The sequence below is a fragment of the Rhinoraja longicauda genome, unplaced genomic scaffold (genome assembly GCF_053455715.1).
Source record: "Rhinoraja longicauda isolate Sanriku21f unplaced genomic scaffold, sRhiLon1.1 Scf000366, whole genome shotgun sequence".
Classification (NCBI taxonomy): Eukaryota; Metazoa; Chordata; class Chondrichthyes; order Rajiformes; family Arhynchobatidae; genus Rhinoraja; species Rhinoraja longicauda.
The window spans coordinates 37324-60500 of NW_027601584.1; the positions used below are offsets into that span (position 1 = coordinate 37324).

Genomic DNA, 23177 nt, shown 5'->3' on the forward strand with positions numbered 1-23177 from the left:
TTCACAGATCAGTGAAACCATTCTCCATGAAGAGTACCAAACCACCCACATTGATGGTGCTTCATCATCGTCCACTAGGGTGGGACATGAGCAACATTTTCACCTCATGTCACAGGTCAAAGTTGTATAAGAACTTTATATCTCTTTTTTTTTTAATCACATTCTTTCCTCAATGTACTAGCTTGGTTGCCCCCTTAACAATTTTGTAAGCTACTGTAATAGTTCAATGAAAATTTAAATCTGTTACATCAATCCTCATTTAGTGGAACTGATCATTCATCTGCGAGTCAACAATTGCTTTTCTTCACCGAAATTGGATCATCGCCAGTAATATAATAACCTTGGTCTTGAGCATCAGTTAATTAAAAGTAGCAATGACAAACTGAATAAACCACATCCAATAAATAAAGTCTTTTTTTAAATTTTTAAACGTAATCTATATACACATTGCATTAAAGCAGATCACTAAACTAAGCAATTTGGGTAACAAACCACAAATCAAAATTCATGACCCATCCACCTGCAAGATATCCTTCTACCAATTTGTGCACTGATGTGTTTGGTAATTTTTTAACTCCTGCGAGTAGGGAAAAAACTGACCAGAAGTTGAAACCTTTGAGACTACTAACATAACTTAGTCCAAATTTTTTTTAAATCACTAACTTGCCACAAGCATAACACATACATCTTAGCAGCAAGCACCAATTCAGCAGAAAACGTAACACACAATGCTTCACAATTTTTTTTATTTATCACTATCCAATGCAAAATTATGCAATCTTTTTTCTTTCAACGTTTGGTTTTCTGCCATGAGTGTATTCTGACAGCACACCAGATATCATGTCGAGTTACAAAAGGCACTGACATCAGAGGAACCAGGAAGAATGCATCCTTGTTTTCCATCCAGAGAACAGGCACCCAACTGGAGCCACTTGAGCGAGGCTGGGATTTCGTCCTTTGATTATTTTGATCGGTCAACCTCAACTTGATGACCGTTCTCCCTTTCATAAAATGTTGATGTGGATTTCGTAGCACTGATGTCTGTCATTTTCACCCCATGTTATTGGATAACCAAGGGAACAAAGCAATTACAAAATAAACACCTATGCCCACAGGAGTTACACTGGACCATTTAACCAGGTAAACAGAAAGATTCAGCATATTCTAAGCTCTTTTATTATAACTATCGAGGTTACAAGTCCAATACTGCTTTGTGGCTTCCAAACCCAAAATGGCAATTAGTCATGTCAAGGTTCAAATCAGATGCACAAGACATGCACAATGTTTCAGACTTTACAAAACAAACAACACCATGGCGGGTCCACTTAAAGGAAAATGCCAACACTTGTTCCAACCTACGAATTACTGTGCAACTATCATGCTAACTGATGACAAAACCAGCTAAGGTGAGAAGGGCTACGTTTACAAGATACGAAGGGCACTCTCTCTTTTACATAAAGGGTGTGAGACACGATAGTGGCATTTAAGAGACTTTTGATAGACTCATGGATCAAGTGCAGGAAGATAAAAATCAGTCTTGGCGTCATATTCGGCACAGACATTGTGGGCCGAAGGGCCTGTTCGTGAGCAGTACTGTTCCATGTTACAATAGGATTGATTTAACCATTATTACTGTGCATCATGAATACTGCTATCAAAATAAAAAAGCATCAAAATAAGTTGAAGTGGTAAGAATTAGTGCAACAATAATTCTGTTGGAGGAACTCAGTAAGTCAGGCAGCATCTAAAGGAGCGAAATAGACAATCGACGTTTGGGATCAGGACCCTTCATCTGGACTGAAAGGGGGGGGGGGTAACCAGTATAAAGACATGGGGGTGGGGGGGGGGGGAAGAAAGGGTAGAAATAGCAAATGAGGCAGAAATTAATCCCAGGCTTCAACTTCAAATCAATAGTAGAGGTAGGAAGGTCAAATAATTTTTACTCTATCACTGGCATATAATCACTGACATAATGCCACTGGACACATCTGCCTGAAAACTAAAGTGCTAAATAAACAAAACAAGAACCAAGAGTGCACAACTACTTTCACATTATTGCTCCTAGCTTTCTTCAATGTTCCAAAAAGAAAGTTACCTACTTAATCAGTGTCGTTATTTTTTAATTTGCTACAGAAGAACGAGTAGAAAAAAGCCAAGCCAGTTATTTAATGGTTTGATGCAGATAAAGATTGAGGAGGACCGCATTACATTTCGAATGGAAGGTAACGTAGGGGAAAATAAAATAAATCAACAATCCATCAGCAAAATCCCAGTAAACAATGGAATAGGATATGGCATAAAAGTAACCAAAATAAAAACACATTTCATACAGCACTCACTGATTGAGACAAAACAGATAACCAGATAAAATTTGTAATCACATTGTAACCAAGGCAACAGTAAAAAAAAAAGACAAATCACAACTGTAACCTTCCAAAGAAGCACACCTTAATATTGGGGGAACCAATTGACGAGCGTGCACAAGTGACTCAATTCCCACTTTCAAACACTACTGCTGTGCTGTTTTTCTTTTGCCATGGTAAATTACTGTCTGTTATAAGAGGCAAGCTCTCACTCTCACACTAAAGTCATAGGAGAAGTGGTTTCATCGGAAAAGATTCTGAGGATAGATGTTGAAGGGCAGGCTAATCTATCTATAGAGTTAAGAATAAAAAGAGTATAATCTCAGAATCTGAGGTTGGTCATTTAAGGCTGAATTTTATCCAAAGTTGTGAATTAGTCATCTTAACCAATCAAGGCCGAGATCAATTGATTCAGAACACTGAAGGGATCAAAGCCAAGTTGAAGATAACACCATGATCTTACCAAATGGTGAAACAGGGCTAAAGGAATTGTACATCCTAAATCTCCAGTGATTACAGAAAATGGTGGAAACTGATGGAAGATTGATGCCATGGATAGCTAGTTTTGTTTTACTCTATCTACAGATGTCACCCAGGGTGAATATACCCAGCATTTTTCTTTGCTTTATTGCCCATAGTAGAGGAAGAGAAGCAAGGATCATCATGCCTTCTCAAATCTTCCACAAGAGTAACAATGAAGAGGGATCAAAGTCTGAAAAGATACCAGAGTGGTTACATAACTGTAGATTTTGATAAGACACAAAAATATTAACATAATGACTGTCGACAACATGTTTGATGGACTGCTTTTTGTGATCAGGGCTGATTTGCGACGACTCCACCGAACAATTGTCACCCCATGTAACTTTATGCTCACTGATGCATGTGCATGCACTGTTACGATTGCTTAATGAATCCAGCGCACTGATCATATCAAATTTAACATCGCTGGTTCGAGAACAATCACAATACTACTCTCAACAAACTCAAGCAAGCTCAACTTTATATTTTTGATATGGCTTTGTCCGCTTATTACAATCTCATGCAGTATTAAATCAATCGTATGTCTTTTTTGTAAACTTATTTAATCTCTGGACTGGTACACTTTACTTCTGACCAAATGCTACAGGCAACCAACAGTACAACTATACTAGTGTCTTAAATACTATTTATTAACTCGGCCCATAACATTTTGATTTGCTCACTTACCTTTCCTTGTAGTCGGTTCTTAACTGAAGTAATTTCATCCTTAATCACCAAGACTTCCTCGTACCCACCCCCACCAAAAGATACCCTTATACAGAAAGAGGGGGATACAACAGGTAACGATAATTGCGAACTTCAATCTCCATACATAATGATCAAATCAAAATGGTGAAGGCAGCTTTGAGGACAGGTTCGGAATTAATTTGCAATGGGCGAATAATTTGCATTGTTTGTCTCATGCAACGGAGGTAACTGGAAAACTCACAGCAAGGAGAAATGTACAGTAATTTAAAATTTATATAAGCAAACTCCTCATTGTGGCCTTTTGTGGTATGGAATTCACAGACCACTACCAAAAATTTCACATAAATGAATAAAATTAGTTCTCAGAATTTGTGGAACAAACCATTTTATTTCAGCTCGTTGCTTGCACAGATGGCATGGCCTCATGTTACGGAAAATCGCAGGATGAAGCATTTTCCATGTAATGTAACTCCCATCAAAGAGGGAGTTGCAGGTGTCAAGTTTGAGTGCAACAACTGTTGGATGCTTAATTTTTTTAATTACGGAAAAATTAGTAGGCCGACTAAAGGGATATTGGGAAATTAGCTGAAGATGGTTTGCCACGAAGGAAGGCATTGAAAGTAATATTCCATAACACAAAAAATTTCCATCGAGAACTAAAATCTCAATGAAAGATTATGGGTAGTGTTAGATTAAAAAGAGGAAATATTGGCAAGTTTAAACCTAACAATGCTCTAGAAATCCACAAATGACAACGAAAATGAAAGAAAACGAGTAATGTAGAAAGAAAAGTAGATTTTAAGAGCTGCTTACAATTGTGTAAACAGATACATATAAATCTGAGACGCCAAGAGACAAGGCAGAATATATATTAATAGGGAACATAGTACTTGAGGTAATAAACTATTTTATAGCCTTATTCACAAAAGACAAAAAACTTACCAGTGGTGAAAAATAATTAAAGTACTGGAGAAATTAATGAGACTCAAGTCATCGAGCTAAACAACATGAAAACAAGCCCTTTAGCCCAACTCATCCTTGCTGACCAAGATGCCCAACTGAACTAGTCCAACTTGCTTATGCTTGGCCCGTACCACCCCCCCTTCCCCCCCTCCCACCACCAAATCTTTCCTATCCATGTTCCCATCTAAGTGTCTTTTAACTTTTCCTCTGGAAGCTCTCTCCATTTAGACAACACCCTATGTGAAAACGTTGCCACTCGTGTCCCTTTTCTTCCGTTCACTACAAACCTATGCTCTCTAGCTTTAGACTCCACTACCACTGGGGAAAACACTGGCTATTCACCTTATCCACACCCATTATTTTATAAACTCTACAAGGTCACACCTCAGCCTTCTATATTCCAGGAAAAAAAGAGAAAATGCCTTCCTAGCCTTATAACTCAAATCTTCCAGACCCAGACGCTTTTCTTGCACTTTTTCCAATTTAATGACATGCTTCGTATAGCTTAAATTGACAGACCACTGAACTATCGACATGCAAACAATGGTCCTGAAAGAACTTGGTTACTGAGGTTATGAATGCACTGGGGGTGGTCTTGTAAAATTCCTTGTAATATTGTATATTTGCAATGGATTGGAATGTGGCAAATGTTACAGCCCTATTCAAGAGAGGAGTTGGGGAAAATAATTAACTATTTTGTTAGCTTAACAGTTGTCAGTAAAACTCCAAAATCAACTAAAGATATAGTAACAAGTATGTCATGCATCTTGTATTTTTGCCAACAAACTAGTTCTTTACTTTGTATTCTTTACTTTCTGTATGCACTTACTTGGGCCACATAACCTGTTTTATCTGCTCACTCCTATTCTTCCCTCCTGATTTAATTTTTTTGTTTTGTTTATTCTTTAGCTGTTTTAATACACAATTTCTCTGTTCTCAATGTTATTTATTCAGAATTCCCTGCCACACGATTATTTATTTGATGACCTTATGTCTATCCTATTAGTCCTTTTTCCTAGAAACTTGCAGTCAAGGCCAATTGAAACAGACCATCTCTAATTTCTGAGGATGGATTTCTTCTTTGTACGTTCCAAACATTGATCCTACCTTCTTTCCCTTAACGTACATTCAATCTGTTAAGGATCCTCTTTCTAGCACATCAGTCATGTTTCCATTGGGACTTCTGCCCATGATTAAAAGTTATCCTACAGTAAAGAATCTATTATAAGTTGCTTCTACCCCTTCAAATTGCCTCATACTCACCAGGTTCCAACTGATGGTCTTTACCCACATTCTTTCCAATAGCAAGTACATTGCACTGTTGGGAGAGCTTCAGATCTGACAGCATTTGTCTCCTTTTCAACTCAACCCTTTGTCACTTACTCCATCCATCGGACAATGAAGCTCCCCCCCTCTTCCCCCCGCCCCACCACCTGTATTTACGCATCACATGCCAGGCTTTGTCTGGTCCATCTCTCTTTTTAGCTTTATCTTCCCTTCTATTATCAGTCTAAAGTGTGCTGACCCAAAACATCAACTGCCCATTCCCTCCTCAGATGCAACCTGATCTATTGAGTTATTCCAGCACTTTGTGTTTTGCACAAGAATCCAGCATCTGCAGTTCCTTATCGGTTTTCACAAGGATCGGTTTTCATTTATTCTAATTTTCTCGTCTCAATTGGAATTCTGCTTTGTGACAACACTAGCTACAATGCCACCTTTGGCAGCGATACCAAGGTTTGCAAACTATCCAGACCAACACTAACTTACACTCCAGCATGGCGATTCCAATCCACAGAGATCCAAAGCAAAAATGTATTTCCAAAACATGTGCACTTGGAGCATTCATACTGTGTACACACACTCACATATTAGTCTAAACTCAGGGCCTACTCTTTGGTACGATTTTGAAAGTTAGAATGATAAAGACCAAAACTCATTTGGAACTAGGAATGCAGGAGAAAATTCAGAGTACCACTGACTGCAGTTATACTAATAAAACACAACCACACGATAAAATAGGAATTCATGGCAGAGGCACATACAGTGTGTGGGAGACAAACAAGGCCCATAACAAATGACCAAACTTATGCACCTTATCCAAAAAGGGTGGGAACAATCTGCCTGTTCAATTTCTCCCCAGACTTATACGAGGGGAGTGGAGTGATTGAAAGGAAACTGGACAGTTGAAGAAATTAACTAAGTTACATTCAACTTCAGACCTTCTTTCATCATAGGCTGGGATGTGTATTGGAAAAAGACATGGTTCACAAACCAAACATAGTTCAAGTGTTTTGAATGGTAATGCATTATACACTATTGGTGGTTGATGGTAGGGCAGAGGAGAAGGAAGAGGGGTAGAGATCAACGTTTAGCTCAAACTTAATCTTATCACAATGCACAAGATTTGGTTTCAGATTTCCCATATTTTTCTTTTAGGGCATATTAACTAATGAAGTTATGAAGATCAAGGGTCTTATTTAAGGTATTAATTTTACATCAGCTTTAATCTTACAAAACAAATAAACTATAGATCTGAAATGAAAGCCAAGTTGACTGGTTTTCAGGTTCACTGAAATTCAATTAATGGGACCCTAGACAATAAATCCACCCAAGCCACTTAATTCTATAAGCAGTTATTAGACAATCTTATATTTACCTCTAAACCAATTTTAATGAGAACTATCACAGTCCAAGAATATTATCTTCAAGCCTGAACTGAATTCAACTTGGAGCTTTTTGGATTATGCAAATTTGGATTATACACAGAGAATTTAAAACTCGTCACATTTTAAAAGTCATTTAATTTTCTGTCTGCTAATTGTATTCTGAATTTCTTGACAATTGGTAACAGACAGACATTCCACCATTTTGCTAGGAAAAATGTTTTTATTGAGAAAATGAGTACACTTATGACAACGTTAGCAATATTACACATTAGCCCACAAGTTATAGTTAGACTACATTTAGGATGCGCCAAATCATTTTGGAAAATATTATTCCGATCCTAAACATTAATCTCGCTTAAAATAAATATTTTGAAAGAAACCCATCTTAATATTGTATTTTTCAGCAAGCACGTAATTTTTCATGGCAGCATAATCGATTTATTATGGCACCAGTATCCTGCCAAATAACCTGCCCAAACAAGCACAGTACTGCACAGAGCTAGGTCAAAAATAAATTACAATAGCTCGACACTTTAAAAAATCTACTTCCGCTGAACAAAACCACAACCCATAAAACAGGGAACAACAAAACTATTCGTTTTTGACAAGATTTTCTTCACTGATCTATCTATTCAAGGAGGGCCAGCTCCAAAAATAATAACTGGTTAAATCATCTTCAAAAGATGTGCCAGTTAACCATTAACTGAATTTTTAAGAACAAAGTTTAAGGACATGTCACATGCATTGTTCAGTTTTAATTACTGACAATTTTTTTAAAATTCTAAATTGAATTTAAGTTGTCAGGAAAGAAACCTCTTGTATACATGTACATTTCCATCATTTCAGTCAGCCCTAAGCTAAAGTATCTCAATAAACAAAATCATATCAACCCTAGTCAAAGATGAACTCACAGGACATATCAGGATTATAAAATTCTATCAGCACTGTATTTATAAACGCATCTATGTTTTTAAACTGAATAATAATGTAGATGGAGTCTTCTAGATTCATAACTTTTCTAATTTCAGATTCACCAGCTTATCAACATCTGGCCTGTTGCAAGATCCTACAATTTAAATATGCAAATCCCCAAACATGAAACAACTACCTCTGCATACAAGGCATTCATTAGGTGCAAAGCCCGTAGTTCGCTGAAAGCACCAATTCCTTACCAATGCACGTTTTTTTTAAAAGGGTTAAATACTAATACGATATTAAAGTGATGACCTTAGAGACTTGCGCAAGTGCATCCAGGCCATTCTGTTTCAGGTAACAAAGTTCCTTTCATATGCCCATCTGCAGCAGTTTAATACACCTGGCATCCATAATTGTGGTCAGATTTTCCCAACCCATTTGGGTGGGGGGGGGGGGTTTGAGTGCACTATTATGTCAAGACTAGCTAAACTCAGAACAGAAACAAGATCAAATCAAAACCAACTCTTCGTGGCCCCTATGGCACAGCTACTCCATGGGCCAGGAAAGGCATCAGCAGAACAGTGTTGATTTGAAAATTTATGATTTTTAGCAACTGAATCGTCAAATAATTTGCTGCATCTGATGATTTTCAAAAGTTATACAAGTGATCCCTAGAATGAACTGCAGTGCAGAAAAACTCAAAAGGACACAGCACATTAAAAATTAATATTTTTAATGCATTTGAAAATAGATAACAATCATTTGGAATATCATATACAAGCATTCTCATATGCAGTATTTTGAAGGTGAAATGCGCCATCCAGTGGCAAATTCAGAAAAAAATGTCCTAATAATAAATGTATTTCCTAAACGACTGAATTTTTGGCATTAGGTGTCCAAAGAAAGTATTCAAGGGGAAGTAAAAAAATATTCAAAATATTCAATTAATTAACAGGTCATGTGAACTCCCAGAGTTCAAGTGCAATAATATCACATTAGGTCAAGACTACAAAGTTGGCATTCATATTAAATGGTCATAGTGAACACAGGTCACCAACAACCAGGTTGAAAGGGAAATCTTTCTTTGGCACAATCAAACGCAAGTTGAAATGTCACTACTTATTTCAAATATTAACTACTTGGCTGCTCTCAGCTTTGGAATGAATCACAAAAGATTTGCAGCGTTTACTTCTTCTTTCCTCTTGGGGACAGGAAGAGAAGCTGCGTCACGTTTCCTGAATTGCAAGCAAAATGGCAACTAACCCTCAATGTATATCCTACTCATAAAGGTAACTGAATACATACTTGTACTTTTGAAAGAAGTTTGGAGCCTCAAAGAGTTTGGACCACTCCATTTTACCCATTAAAATTTCATCTGTGATCGAAAGACCTGTGGGAACAAAGGGATTGCTTAACTCTTTAATCAATACGTCAGAAGGTCCGAAAGGTCTGATCAAAGCCTCAGGAAAAGTTTAATATAACACAGCACAAAAGCTTCCACCAAAAATGTAAAATTACTTGCCTTGCTTAAACTCCTCCATCATTACTGCCCGTGTAGATGCAGAGACATTGTATGTTGAGTTTTGTTGTGGGTAGGCTGGTGTAATAATTGGCATGAGGTGGTATCTGTCACTTGGGTTAACCTACACACAAGATAAAAATCCAATGTTGTAACACCTTATCAGTATACCATAGACTAACGGGTCATCATTGATATAGAGGATGAATTTCGTAAATTTTACAAGGATGTCATTTCATCTTCAAAGTGGCAACGGTGGCAGACAGAGGAAAGGAACAGCATGGGCGAGTGGGCTGGCAGCTTACCACCCTGAGCCCTTAGGCGTTCAGAGTATCCAGGGGTCAGCTGCAGAAGGCACCGGGGGGCTAGGAAGGTTGAGCGGGTCGGATCGGGTGAGGGATCGAGGTGTCGGTGGAGTGGGCCGCTGGAAGCGCTGCAGCATCCTGGGGCTTGATTGCATCAGGTGCCAATCCAAGAGGCCGAGCAGATCGGACTCTTTCTGCAGTGGCACGGCAGTGGAGGACAGTGACATATCGTATGGCCAGGCCAACCACTGCTAGCCCAACTCAGTGCCGCTGCCAGGGCAACGGGCCTTTATGCCCAAGTTAGATTCTATATTTTTAACAATTATGAACATTCAAGATGCTGCCAGAAAAGTGGCAACTCGTGTACTGCCTCAGTGTAATCTATTCTTACCAGCCTTGTACTTAAGTTTGATTGCACCTATGTATATAAGATTTTTACTGATCTGTACAAAGAGGAATTTCACTGCGCCTAGGTACATGTGGTATAAAACATCATTGATCGAGATTTCTAGAGGTATTTTGCAGAATTTACAAGCTCTAAACAGACTAATCCATTTTCCATGAGCCTCTAACATCACCTCCCCTATACATCTACTCTTTAAATGCAATCAGGCTATTGAAAATTGAAGCACAAGGAATACAGTAATCATTGTAAAAGTTATATATTAATTGCAAAAGGTGCAAACTGAAGAATAGACAACAAATGAAACAGAGTTATCTTACACAATTTTAACTCCCAAATGAAAAATCCTCTTTTCACAAATTCCTATCTAGTAATTAATACCCAGATGTTTACAGCAAGTTAGTGTCTAGTTTATACACATCTCATTTATTAAGACCAGTCATTGACCAATTATGACAATGCGAGAATATGAACTGATGCCATCACACTCAAGGCAGGCAGCTCATTATAAACCTACCCGCGGATCCCACACTGGCAGATTCAGATTGCAGTCCTCCGGTTGTTTTAACAAGACAGGATTTGGCCATTCCCTGCCAAGGAAGAAACAATTATTAATTGCTCACAAATCCCATACCAAAATATAAGCAGATGAAAGCACATCATTAGCTTTCTCTCTCAGTAATTGATAACATGCTTCATATGTTAGTGTTTACAGTATTGTATTTGTACAAATTAACCAACAGATCTTCTACAGGAGATGCAAGAGACAGCAGCTGAATAATCTGTAGCAAAAAACTGCTGGAGAAACCCAATGGATTAGGCAGCAGTGGAGGAAATCATATTACCACAGATGCTGCCTGATGGGCCGAGTTCTACTGGCAGTTAGATGTTTCACAGGTGCATGCAGTTGAAAGTAATGGCACACCTGGTGATTAAAAAGATCTTCTGGCTGCTGCCAGGCAAGAGCAATCTCAAAACCGAATTGAGAAAGAAACCCATCGATTTCTCCACTTGGGCATATTCTGCTCTTTACCTCGCCCAACCAAGGATTAATTATATATTATCGGCACGTGCATATTTTAAGACTGATTAAATTTAAATACAATTCGATTTGGTCAGTTAATTTGTATTTTGGTTTGTCCTGATTAGATTGCCAGAACAGTAGTACCTACTGTTAGCAACCAACACTTGGGCACGGCCAATAGACATTTCACACTTCCAATTCCAAATGATTGGAAATTGGATCACAATCACACACAGGTGAACAACCCGTATACACACGCAGAGCTTTCAGCGAGTCTACCGCACACCATTGTGGACTGATGGGACAGATCCGTACATTACTTTTTCCCAACCACAAGATCCAGTTGATATACTTTGCTGCAACTTTGTTACAATGCTTTGGATTTAGTATACATGTAAATTGACAAAATATAATATGGATAGTTTATGGTTAAAATGAATACATTAAATACCAAGCCAACAGAAACACAGCACTGATTTTTATCAGTCAGCACATTTCATAAGTGCATCTACATTGTATTTTAGGGAAGACGTCGAGCTACAAATGTGCGATGTCAATATAAAAAAATATAATTAAAAAACTTCTTCCACTTGTTTATTCTCCTATTTACCCTTGAAGGGTGTGCATCTTCCTCTGCTGCTGCAGCCTCATTTGCACTTAATATCTAGAAAAATTCTAGATCATACTAAACAAATATGTACAAGGAAAAGTATTGATCAAATCTGATCAAGCAAATTCATGTTAGGAAGACTAATTTTCCCAAGAAAATTAAAATGAACTTCAGACACACTATGTGGTCATTTTCAACACATCCAACAGACATTAGTTAGCAAGTTACATCCCGCCAAATCAACATGTGGGCTGCTTTAAATCAAATTGACAAACAGGCATCGTTGGGTATATTTTTGAAGAATAAGGAGCCAAATACACTTGGAAAGAAAGCTATCTGCAAACACAAGAAACTTGGTATAGAAATACACACATCACATGTCTTGAGCCACGTTAATCAAAATACTTAAAGATGGCAGTTTCGATCTACGCACAAGATCAAAACTCTAGCACTAAATACTAGATAGTAATAAATCATAGCAAATTCGTCAAAAATATCACTACCCAGAACATGATCTAGATGGGTAAACTGTCCATGAATTATGTAAAAACGTGCAATTGAGAAAAACAAGTATTTTGAACTCAAAGGAATAGGGTATCTAGCAGATCAGAGGAGAGGTAGAAGGAAGTTTGGGTGTAGTATAAACCCACAGGCCACAAACATCCAATGCAAAAAACAAAATCTCAAAGATAGATAAAAATACAGCAATTAAACATTCAGCCTCTTTAGCATGTTCGATCATTGAAGCACTGGGATAATCTGCATCTCACATCTATTAACAAACCTCATGTTCCATCATTACTACAGATGAACAAAATGATATTAGCCTTCAATTTATATTGATCCACCTTGAGGAGAAATGGTTGCAGTTCATTTACGTTTTGTACAAAAATGATTTCTGATTTCAATTCATTTGCTAGCTCTAATTTTTACGATTTTGCCACCTTCGCCCGAGAGAAAATAAGTTCCCAGCATTAAACCCATCAGATAAGACAAAATGCTGGAGTAACTCAGCGGGACAGACAGCATCTCTGGAGAAAAGGAATAGGTGACGTTTCATGCCAGACCTCTTCTTCAGACCCTTCACCAAACACCGGCATCTGCAGTTCCTTCCTACACCATCAGATCCCTTTATCATTTCAAATGCCTCAATTACATTAACTCTCAGCAAAAGATTTAAACACATGACCAAAGAAATTCAGTATAACCCATATTTACAAGCACATGTCAAGAAATCACAGAAATCCACTCACCATTTTGAAAAAACCAAGAAGAATTTGTGTACTAGGGTTGATGCAACAGCATTGGGGTACAGTTGGCAAGTCCTTGCCACCAACATGGCCCACGAAACACCACCCAGAAAGCCTAGTATGTTAGAGTAAATGTTGTGGCCTATTTAAAAAAATTTTTTTTTTATATAAATAGTGGTTAAAATAATTTTATTCATTGCAATATTTATAGACAATAGGTGCAGGAGTAGGCCATTCGGCCCTTCAAGCCAGCACCGCCATTCAATGTAATCCTGGCTGATCATTCACAATCAGTACCCCGTTCCTGCCTTCTCCCCATACCCCCTGACTCCGTTATCTTTAAGAGCTCTATCTAGCTCTCTCTTGAAAGCATCCAGAGAATTGGCCTCCACTGCCTTCTGAGGCAGAGAATTCCACAGATTTACAACTCTCTGACTGAAAATGTTTTTCCTCATTAACTAAATTCTAGACCATTACTCCAACTTCTTGAATCTATATACATGGTTCCCTCACTGAGGTTACATATCAAATGAGACTATATACCCTATCCATGCAAGGGTCATATGTGAGTCCAGCTTTTGAACAGTCTTTCCCCGTAATCATCCATATAATGGAAAATAAGGTAACCTCGGGGGGATGAAAATAAAGTGATTCAGTCAATAAAGGAGACAGGCAAAGATGATTCAAGCTTTCCAGTATTTACTATAAGAAAATGTCATTATATTACGTAAAATTAGGCGCATTTATGATAATCTATCAGATAATCTATCCTATCCATTCTATTTATGTCCTGATTCTGGTTAATAACATTTGCTCTTTTACTCCAGCCGAGTACAGCAGCTCTGTTGGCGGACTCCCGTCCCCCCGTGTCCCCCCCCAGGTTCACTTTTTCCTTGACAAACCTCTAGATTATTAGGCGTTGGTGTCACTCACTTGTGCACCGAGCCTTTTGGAAAGTGCCAAAACCAGTCCTTAAAAATTACTCATTGGGATTATCAACCAGAAGTAGAAATTTAGAAATAAATTGGAAGATGGCATGAACACGACGATCCAACAACCCACAAGGAAACGTTTCATTTAGAACAAACCAAGCTTCTTTGCTTACATACTTAGAATGATTTTATCTGACCCAAAGAATCTAATAATTTATCCATGGTGGCATGAATAACTGATTCAAATAGCACCCATTTGTCCAAGCAGTTTTTTTTAATGCTTCATGAAGCATTCTGTTTGATGAAGCATTCAACTGCATGGTATCACAGAAAAATACAACTCTAGTCTTGTGTGATTACAAAAATACTTTTTTCCAGCATGAACTGAAGATTTGGTAACGGCAAGATCTGTAATTGGTTTCTGTGACCCTCTGCTCGGCCTAGGTGAATTTAATTCAATAATGACTACAAAATAAATCTATTCTCTGTTTAATTCCAGTGCATTTACAGGAGATTAACCACAATCACTGGTACCCTTCTTAATAGAATGGCCCACATGGACTAGCAAGTCCTATAACAAACTGAATCTTAAGGGAATATTTAACTGTACATTACTATCAAAGCTTTGCAGACATTTATCCATAGACATACAAGGTTCAAGGAAGAATCATGATGTAGCCACAATAACATGAAGCTGGACACTAACTAAAAGAGGTCATAAATAAATAAACAAAAGTTTGTGAAGAACTTACGCTTTGCCCATAATTTAATTGCCCTCAGTGTCAGCCTAAAATTTTCAATATTTGGTACTAAATGCAATATCTCATCTGTGACTCTGCAACCTGTCAACAGAAAATAAAACAGTAGCACAATTTACTTTAAATCCATGTCACAAAATTACTTTACGCATTGCAAGTCAGATAACTAAAGCTACTGCATAAACTTCTGAAACCCAAATGTTTTTTAACATAATTTTGCAAGAGAGTGAAAACTGCTTTGAATTTTACAACCATCAAGATAGAGGGCACGTTTTGTTAAATTGGGACAACCCCAAAATTTCATTCAAGTATTTCACATTTTGGATAAAGTACAAACAGTGATTAATTCAAGAGTATGTTTCTCATTAACCCATTTTCACTCCAGAATAGCAAGGACACAGTTCCCTCCCAGATTCTGCAATGTGCATTAATCCAAGTTACTAACCATTAAGACTTCGAATACACCTCAAGTCTAGGTTTTTAAGGAGCACATCATCTCTAAGATCCAAATCTTCAGGGATTGTCTGAAGAGCCAATCTTGCAAACAAAATATCAATCTAAAACAACAACAAAAATTCTAAACTAGCTGGATACCAAAAATAGAAGACATTGAAAGATTTGCCTCAAAATGCATTTAACCAATACCCATACATTCAATTAGATTTATAATTGCTGGTATAAAATGCAGTAAAACTAAATTGCACAAGAATGGTTTTCTTATCAGGCTTTCATGCATCTTATTTGTATATGGAACTAATATTTACCAATGTATCAATAACAATAACAAGCACAGCGTTGAATTACTAAGTACAGCAGAATCACATTATCTTTGACTATGAGAAGTTTAACATTATCTTTTCAAAGTGAATTACCTTAAATAAAAATACCACAAATCTAACTGAAGCATGTAGTCACTTATTTATTAAAATACCTCTATACCATCAAAGGATAGTTTAATGACTGGTACAAATGCTTCTTCAACAGCCTGCAAAATAAATAGAGAGCCGTTAGTGTAACCAAATACAACAAGCATCAGACGTGCCAGGAATACAATATCACTGTACCCACCCGTAAATTTCTCACTTCATCTTGCTGTTTCAACTTTTCACAGAAGGATGAGAAGAAGTCAACTCTTTCAATATGACGAGGTGCAACACATAATGCATCAATATCAGCTCCTACGAGTAAAAAATGTGTTTTACTGAACACAACCAATGTTAATTGTCCAACTTCTTCCAGCTGTCTTGATTCACAGGCATTATTATTTAACTTCATCTAATTGTGGCAAGAAATCTTAAATTCTATCACTATTCCGTACTCTGTCATCAATATTATGTTGGGATTATTACAAATGATTGATAACAAGTTTAATTGACACCATGGGTATTATTACAAGGCAGAGTGGATACTCAGACACCTCAAAATACTTCCACCATCCAAGATATTCTCTGGTTCAATACAAGAAACCCCACTACTCAATTGGATGAAACGGCAGAAAAACATAAATGGGTAATGGGAAGTTATCAACAGGGTGAATCTTAACACTATGCTAATGAACCAATGGACTTAGCCCGCAGAAAGTCAAAATGAAGCGCTCCCATTGCACTCGATTGGCATAATTTGAATGTGCCTGCATCTTTTTCTGCTATTCATCCAAGTTACTTACTCTGCAATTTTCCCACCAAAAAAAAACCAAGACTAGCAACACAGTGGTATACTATGGCAAATTCTCGCTTCAAATAGCATAGTGTGTTACCATAAACTTATGATCTTTCATTGCCATTGATTTAATATTTTAAAATTCTCTTTTTGTAAAAATGATAGGACCGAACCAAACCATATAGACCGCCCCTTTTTATTCTTTCCATCTTGTTCCACCTTCTATAAACAGGCAGTGATAGCCACAAGACGCTTCCTTTCCTCCACCACATTTTCTGTTTCTAAACTGGATTTTTGTTCTTACTCCAAGTCAGGTGCAACTCTGGAAAATCGGAAGTCATCAACAGGATGAATCTTAACTCTGTGCTAATGAACCAATTGACAGCCCGCAGAAAGTCAAAATGAAGCAGATTTATCTCTGGACTATCTATGTGAAAGACACAGGTATAGCAATTTTAAGCATCAAGAGGGTAACAATTTCCATCAAGTTACAAAATACATTTGGTATGAGAGAATATATTTGTACAACATACCTTTTGTATGCACTCCTAATCTGTACGAGCCAAAAGTAAAAATTTTCCCACCAACATTTTCTATTACGGATGGAGGAAGATTCTGTAAAATTATTTAATTGATTTTGTTAAAGCATTATCATTGATTTATATGTTCTGAAGAAAGAATAAGTATATTAATAGCACAGTTGAACAAGACGTTGAGGCCGCATTTAGGGCAGTGTGTTCAGATTTATGTTGTTAAGCTAGAAAACGTGCAGAGTAGATTTAGGGAGATGTTGCCAAAACTTGAGGAGCCGAACTATCGGGAGAGTTTGAGCAGACTAGGACTTTGTTTCGTGTAGCGCAGGAGGCCGAAGGGTGATCTTAGAAATCATGAACAGAATAGACAGGGTGAATGCAGAGTCTTTTGCCCAGAGTTGGAGAATTAAGATATAAAGGACATAGGTTTATGGTGAGAGGGGAAAGATTTAACAATCTCTAGTGGCGGCGCCTAACGGCTGCGGCTTGCTAGCAGTCTGTTCGTCTTTTTTCCTTTTTTTTTTTTGTTGTGTGTCGGTGTTGGGATGTTTTTTTTGGGGTTTTTTGCGTATGTGTGAGGGGTGGTGGTGTGGGTGAGGGGTGGTGGTGTGGGTGGGGGGTGGTGGTGTGGGTGGGGGAAACCTTTCTCTTTTAGGTCTCTTCCTCACGGCCGCGGGGCCTTCCATCGCCCGGTGCGGCTCGGCCGCGGGGCCTAACATCGCCCGGTGCGGCTCGGCCGCGGGGCCTAACATCGCCCGGTGCGGCTCGGCCGCTGGACTTAACAGTGCCCGGTGCGGCTTGGCCGCGGGGCCTTCCATCGCCCGGTGCGGCTCGGCCGCGGGGCCTAACATCGCTGGTGCGGCTCGGCCGCTGGACTTAACAGTGCCCGGTGCGACTCGGCCGCTGGACTTAACATCGCCCAGCGCAGCTCGGCCGCGGGACTTTTCATCGCTGGTGCGGCTTGGCCGCTGGACTTAACAGTGCCCGGTGCGGCTCGGCCGCTGGACTTAACATCGCCCGGTGCGGCTCGGCCGCGGGGCCTAACATCGCCCGGCTCGGCCGCGGGACTTAGCTGCGCACGGCTCGGTCGCGGGGCCTTCCATCGCCCGGCTCGGCCGCGAGATGTTTCAGCGCCCGGTGCAACTCGGCCGCGGGGACTCCCATCCCCTTGCGGGGACTGCGCGGGTCGGTCGGGGACGAGCTGTCTGTCCGTGGGCGTGGGGAAGAGTGGAAGTTTTGTTGCCTCCATCACAGTGAGGGGGTGTTTGGAGTCACTGTGATGGATGTTTGTGTTGGGGTTATGTGTCTTGTGTTCTTTTTTGTGTGTGACTGCTATGTAGTTTCGTTCGGTACCTTGGTACCGAATGACAAATAAAGCTCTGTTGAACTGTTGTTGAACTGTTGAACTGAACCATCTGCCAGAAGAGGTAGTTGAGGCAGGTACTATAACATTTAAAAAACATAAAAGGTCTGAAGGGTCTCGACCCAAAATGTCACCCATTCCTTCTCTCCAGAAATGCTGCCTGGCCCGCTGAGTTACTCCAGCATTTTGTGTCTACCTTCGATTTAAACCAGCATCTGCAGTTCTTTCCTACATATTTAAAAGATATTTGTACAGGCACATGGATCAGAAAGATTGAGGGATATTGGCCAAACACAGGCAGGTGGGACTAACACGGATGAGAAATGCATAAGTTGGGTTGAGGGCCTGTATCTGTACTGTATAACAATGACTTTCTTCATCTGTGCCATCCCCAAGACTACTCTTCAATCGAAGGTAACAGCTTCTCAACAAAAAAATCCAGTCCCAGGATTATATTCTTTCTTCGTTGAGGAATGTGTAAAAACTCAAAAGTTATTTATTGTTCATGCTTCTTCAGATGACACAATCAAAGCCAGCGATTCAGGAGTCCATTTCCTCTCCTTCTGGACGACATTCTCGAGTTTAAGAACCTTGCATCGCAATCAATACTCAACCGTACCAACTCTGCTTTGTTCGCTTAAATTTTTTTTTTTAAATGGGTAATTTTTCCGAATTAATTGATTTTGTAAAAGCATTATAATTGATTTATATATTCTTCCATGAAGAAAGAATCAGCATGTTAAAAGCACATCAACCATTTTCACATCTCAAATGTTTTATAATTTCATGCAAAGTGATCACCAGCAAATGACTGATAACAAAAATATAGGTTAAGATGCTAAAACAAAATTTCAGTGTTCTTAAAGCAATAAAAAAATTAAATTCCATCTTAACAAGATGACAGGGCTAGGGTAAATGTCTCATCCTATGACGCATCACCTTCACTGGACTTGAATGTTGATCTAGATTTTCTGGAGGTTGTCTGAATCTTGATCAATAAGGAAGTAAGTTTGTTAAAGTGAAATTGCAAACAAATTGTTTTCTGATGAGAAAGCAAGCAATTGCTTCTGGAAATATAATAACAAGTCTGCATTCTCTCGCATATCTGTGTACTGAAGTGGATGTCCTTAATTGCTGCTGTACTGATTCTATGTTCAAATGGTAAATTAATGCAGGCATTCAAAAATTGAATGAAGTATTACCTTAATTTCACTGGTATCACGAATCCATTCTTTCACCAAGTTATTTAGCTTCCCCAGAATTGCAATTCTGCAACAGATGGAGGCAAATTAAAATGTCATCACGTTAGAAAAAAATAACATTCCCTGCCTTGTGGCGAATGATTTACTGCATATATATATATATATATATATATATATATATACACACACACACACATACACGTGTGTATACATGGGGCTATAAGTGCAGTAAAGGGGATCCCAGAATTTAGAGCCTTGGTACCTGAAGATTCGGCTGCTAATGATGGAGCCCTAACATTAAGAGATCCAGAAGAAACTGCAAATGGAGGACTTTAAATATCTGATTTACAGAGGTGGAGAATATATACAAGTGAAAGCAAGAATGAGCCATTTTAACAGTTGCAATACAGCTTGTTATGCAACTCTCTGCCCAAGACAGCAAGAAATTGCAGAGTTGTGAATGCAGACCACCAGTCCATCAAAACAGCTTCCATCGATTTTATCTGAATGGTTCTTGGTCTCATGTACCAAGGCACAGTGAAATTCCTTTTTTTCCCCGCATACAGTTCAGCAAAAATCTAACTATGCATAGACACACCATACTTAGGTACTAGAGTGTTGGAATGAGAAATTTCACTGAGTACATGATCCAGCACCATGTCCCTGTATACTTAAAAGTAGAGTTCCGCCCCATTGCAGGCCGCATCCAATCCGCGTGCCCAGCCAGACCTAATCGAGTCAGTGACACCTAGACCCACGAAGGTGCTGACCCTTGCCTCACACGGCCATCATTTAACCTCTGTGCCCCTCCTGCAGCTCATCTCAGAACATCCAGATCAAACTCCAACAGCGCAGTAGGCAAGCCCCCAGCCTGCTCTCCGGCCCCGTTCTTTTCCTCCGTCGCCATCTATACTTAACAATGCCTTGGGAAAGCCCAACATAATCAAGGACCTCACACACAAGTAATTCTCTTTCTCCCCCCCCCCATGCAGAAGGTGCAAAAGATTGAAAGCACATACTGTATATCGAATAAAAGCTTCAACCAAACTGGTTTCAGACCACTGAAAGGACGTCTCACATTCTTGATGTCCCAATCTACCTTAGCTCAGCCCTCGTACCCTTTAAACAAAATCTGTGCTCTCTGTAGCTGCACTATTAACATTCTAGTCTATTTTCTTTGTTGCATTACTCGATGTACTCATGTATAGTATGATTTGCCTGCAGAGCACGCAAAACAGATTTTCCACTGTTTCTTGGTACACAACAATAATAAACCGATACCAGGTGCAGAGAAATGGGAAACCTCTACAAACATCTTTTCAATGGAGGGGAATGGATGCGAGGGTCTCGGGTATTAGTTCATTTAAAATTTTAATTGATTTGTTTTATACGTTAAAAGATTTTAAAATTTTACTAGACCAAGTGGACCCGTTGGGTCCAAACCTCTCCTGCATTGGTGCAGCACCCTCTCCTTCCCCACAACCTCTCCTTCCCCACAACCCCCCCTCCCCCACCCTCAAATTGTCGCGCTATCGTGTACTGTTTTGGCTGTAGTTCAGGAACAAACAAGAGTTTTAGTATATAGATGACTCTTTTGGAAAGTCTGCAAATCAGAAATATTTAAGTGTTTCTGATTGCAAGGAGTATGTGACAAGTTCTTCCACAAAGCATTCCCCACTGACACTTAAGACCTGCAGGGATCTTGTGTGTTTCAATCATCTCCTCTCACACGGCCAAAATCAAGTCCAATCTTTTCTTACAAGACAATTTATATATTCCACGTATTAAACTGCCAATTCTTCTCTGCGCTGCTTCAAATGTCAGTACAAAATGCCCAGTCCACAATACAGGACCTCAACGCGACCATTTCTCCATTGTAACTTTATTCAGAAATCCGCACCAAACATTGAGTTGTTACTGCCTGTCCAACAATAACAGATATGTCATGATGGCCGAATCAGTAGATGTCCTAATTGCCCCCAATTGGAACTTGTGTTGTTCCACTCTGTGCAAACACATTTGGCTATCTTACATCAAGAAACAGAACATTTTATCTGATGGAGAATCAAACATTAAAGAAGCAAATACCTTTTCTTTGGCAAAGTTATTAAGGCAATCCAACTGGAATTTTGAAATTCTGAGAAATGATAAACACCTAATTGACCTAACTAATTTAAAGTTAGTTAAAAAGTAGTTTCACTTCAAATCTAACATTTACAAGCGTTGCACATTTTAGCAAATCCAACATTATTCACCATAGTTGATCCCTCAAATATTCTGATGAACAGAGCTCTCTACAGAGAAGATATTCAATCTGCAGTCAAGGTCTTAGACCCAAGGACAATGAAGGAACAATGACAACAAAGGAAGAATGACAACATCCAGATCAAGACTGAGACTTGGCAGCTATGCAGCTTTTAGCATTCCGTTTGATAAACTTAAAAGTACTATTAAGGACTTTGCAAGTTGATGCAATAGATCATGTCTATGAAGATAAATCTAGCCACACTGCGTATGTTGGAATATGTATTAATCAATAATCTTCATTTAGTTCCAAAAATAACAGGGTATGACATGGTAGTTTTGATGCTATATAAAAAAAACTGGATATATTGCCCCAAAAAAGGACAATATGTGGCTTATAAAATTGAAGCGAGTGGCTCGTCTTGTTAAATTTGATGTACATTGCTTCTTATGCACAGAAGCTGATATTTATAATTTGATATCCTATAACTCAGCTAGGGTAAATTAGTACTAAGCTAGGAAAAATGGGAACACAAGCAGTGTGATATCTTCTCAGCAGTCTACGTGGCACAAAGCAGAACATCCTCAAAGACATTATATGGCCCACGAGTCTCTCTTTTCCACGTAATGCCCAAATCCCAAAATAGATGATTAACCATCACATCTGTGAGTAGACATTGATTATAGCTCTGGGCCAAAGTTTTTGAGAAGGAGTTGGACCTTTTATATGATCTGCAAACAAATATACAATGGCTTAAACAATTTAATGATCAAACTAATTGAAAATGTGGATTGAAGCATTTCGGAAAGTAAAGACTCCATGAAATATTGAAATGTAGCTGAAGTTGCCTTAATAACCGAAGATATATACCTGTGTTGCAACTCCTCCTCCTCTTCAAAAACTCCATAAGGGTTTAGTGCCTCAATAAGTTTCTGGGTAAGCACATAATCATTTTCTTTTGGCAAAGCCAAGCTAATTGAAGATGTAATACCATAGTGCTTTGGGGATTGGGTTTGCAGAGATCCTTGATTTGCAGAAGGGCTGTGGAACAAAACAATAAAAATATCAAGGTATTGTAATTAATTACTTACTGCTTCCAATACAATTTCAGAATTTAATTCTTATTAATGATAACTGGGAACCTCAAAATGACTTAATTTGTTTAACCAATGAAAGCAAGTATTTAAGCATTGAATGTCATCAGTTCACAATTAAACAGACACAAAAGCACTGA

The 23177-nt window shown here is 38.7% G+C and overlaps 1 protein-coding gene across 2 annotated transcripts in view; it reads right to left on the bottom strand.

Moving 5' to 3' along the window:
• Positions 1-23177, bottom strand: part of LOC144590866 (poly(A) polymerase type 3-like) — a 51601-nt gene that overhangs the window by 17000 nt on the left and 11424 nt on the right. Inside the window, exons 2-12 of one of the 2 annotated variants that reach the window (XM_078395249.1) lie at positions 22814-22984; positions 19699-19765; positions 17134-17215; positions 16010-16119; positions 15873-15926; positions 15387-15498; positions 14936-15025; positions 13255-13393; positions 10885-10957; positions 9663-9783; positions 9446-9530 (exon numbers count right to left, since the gene is read on the bottom strand). In XM_078395249.1, the coding sequence (XP_078251375.1) occupies positions 9446-9530; positions 9663-9783; positions 10885-10957; positions 13255-13393; positions 14936-15025; positions 15387-15498; positions 15873-15926; positions 16010-16119; positions 17134-17215; positions 19699-19765; positions 22814-22984 (1104 nt within the window). Of the gene's footprint in view, positions 1-9445; positions 9531-9662; positions 9784-10884; positions 10958-13250; positions 13394-14935; positions 15026-15386; positions 15499-15872; positions 15927-16009; positions 16120-17133; positions 17216-19698; positions 19766-22813; positions 22985-23177 lie in introns of those variants that run through there. The other variant, XM_078395250.1, reaches the window with a different exon arrangement.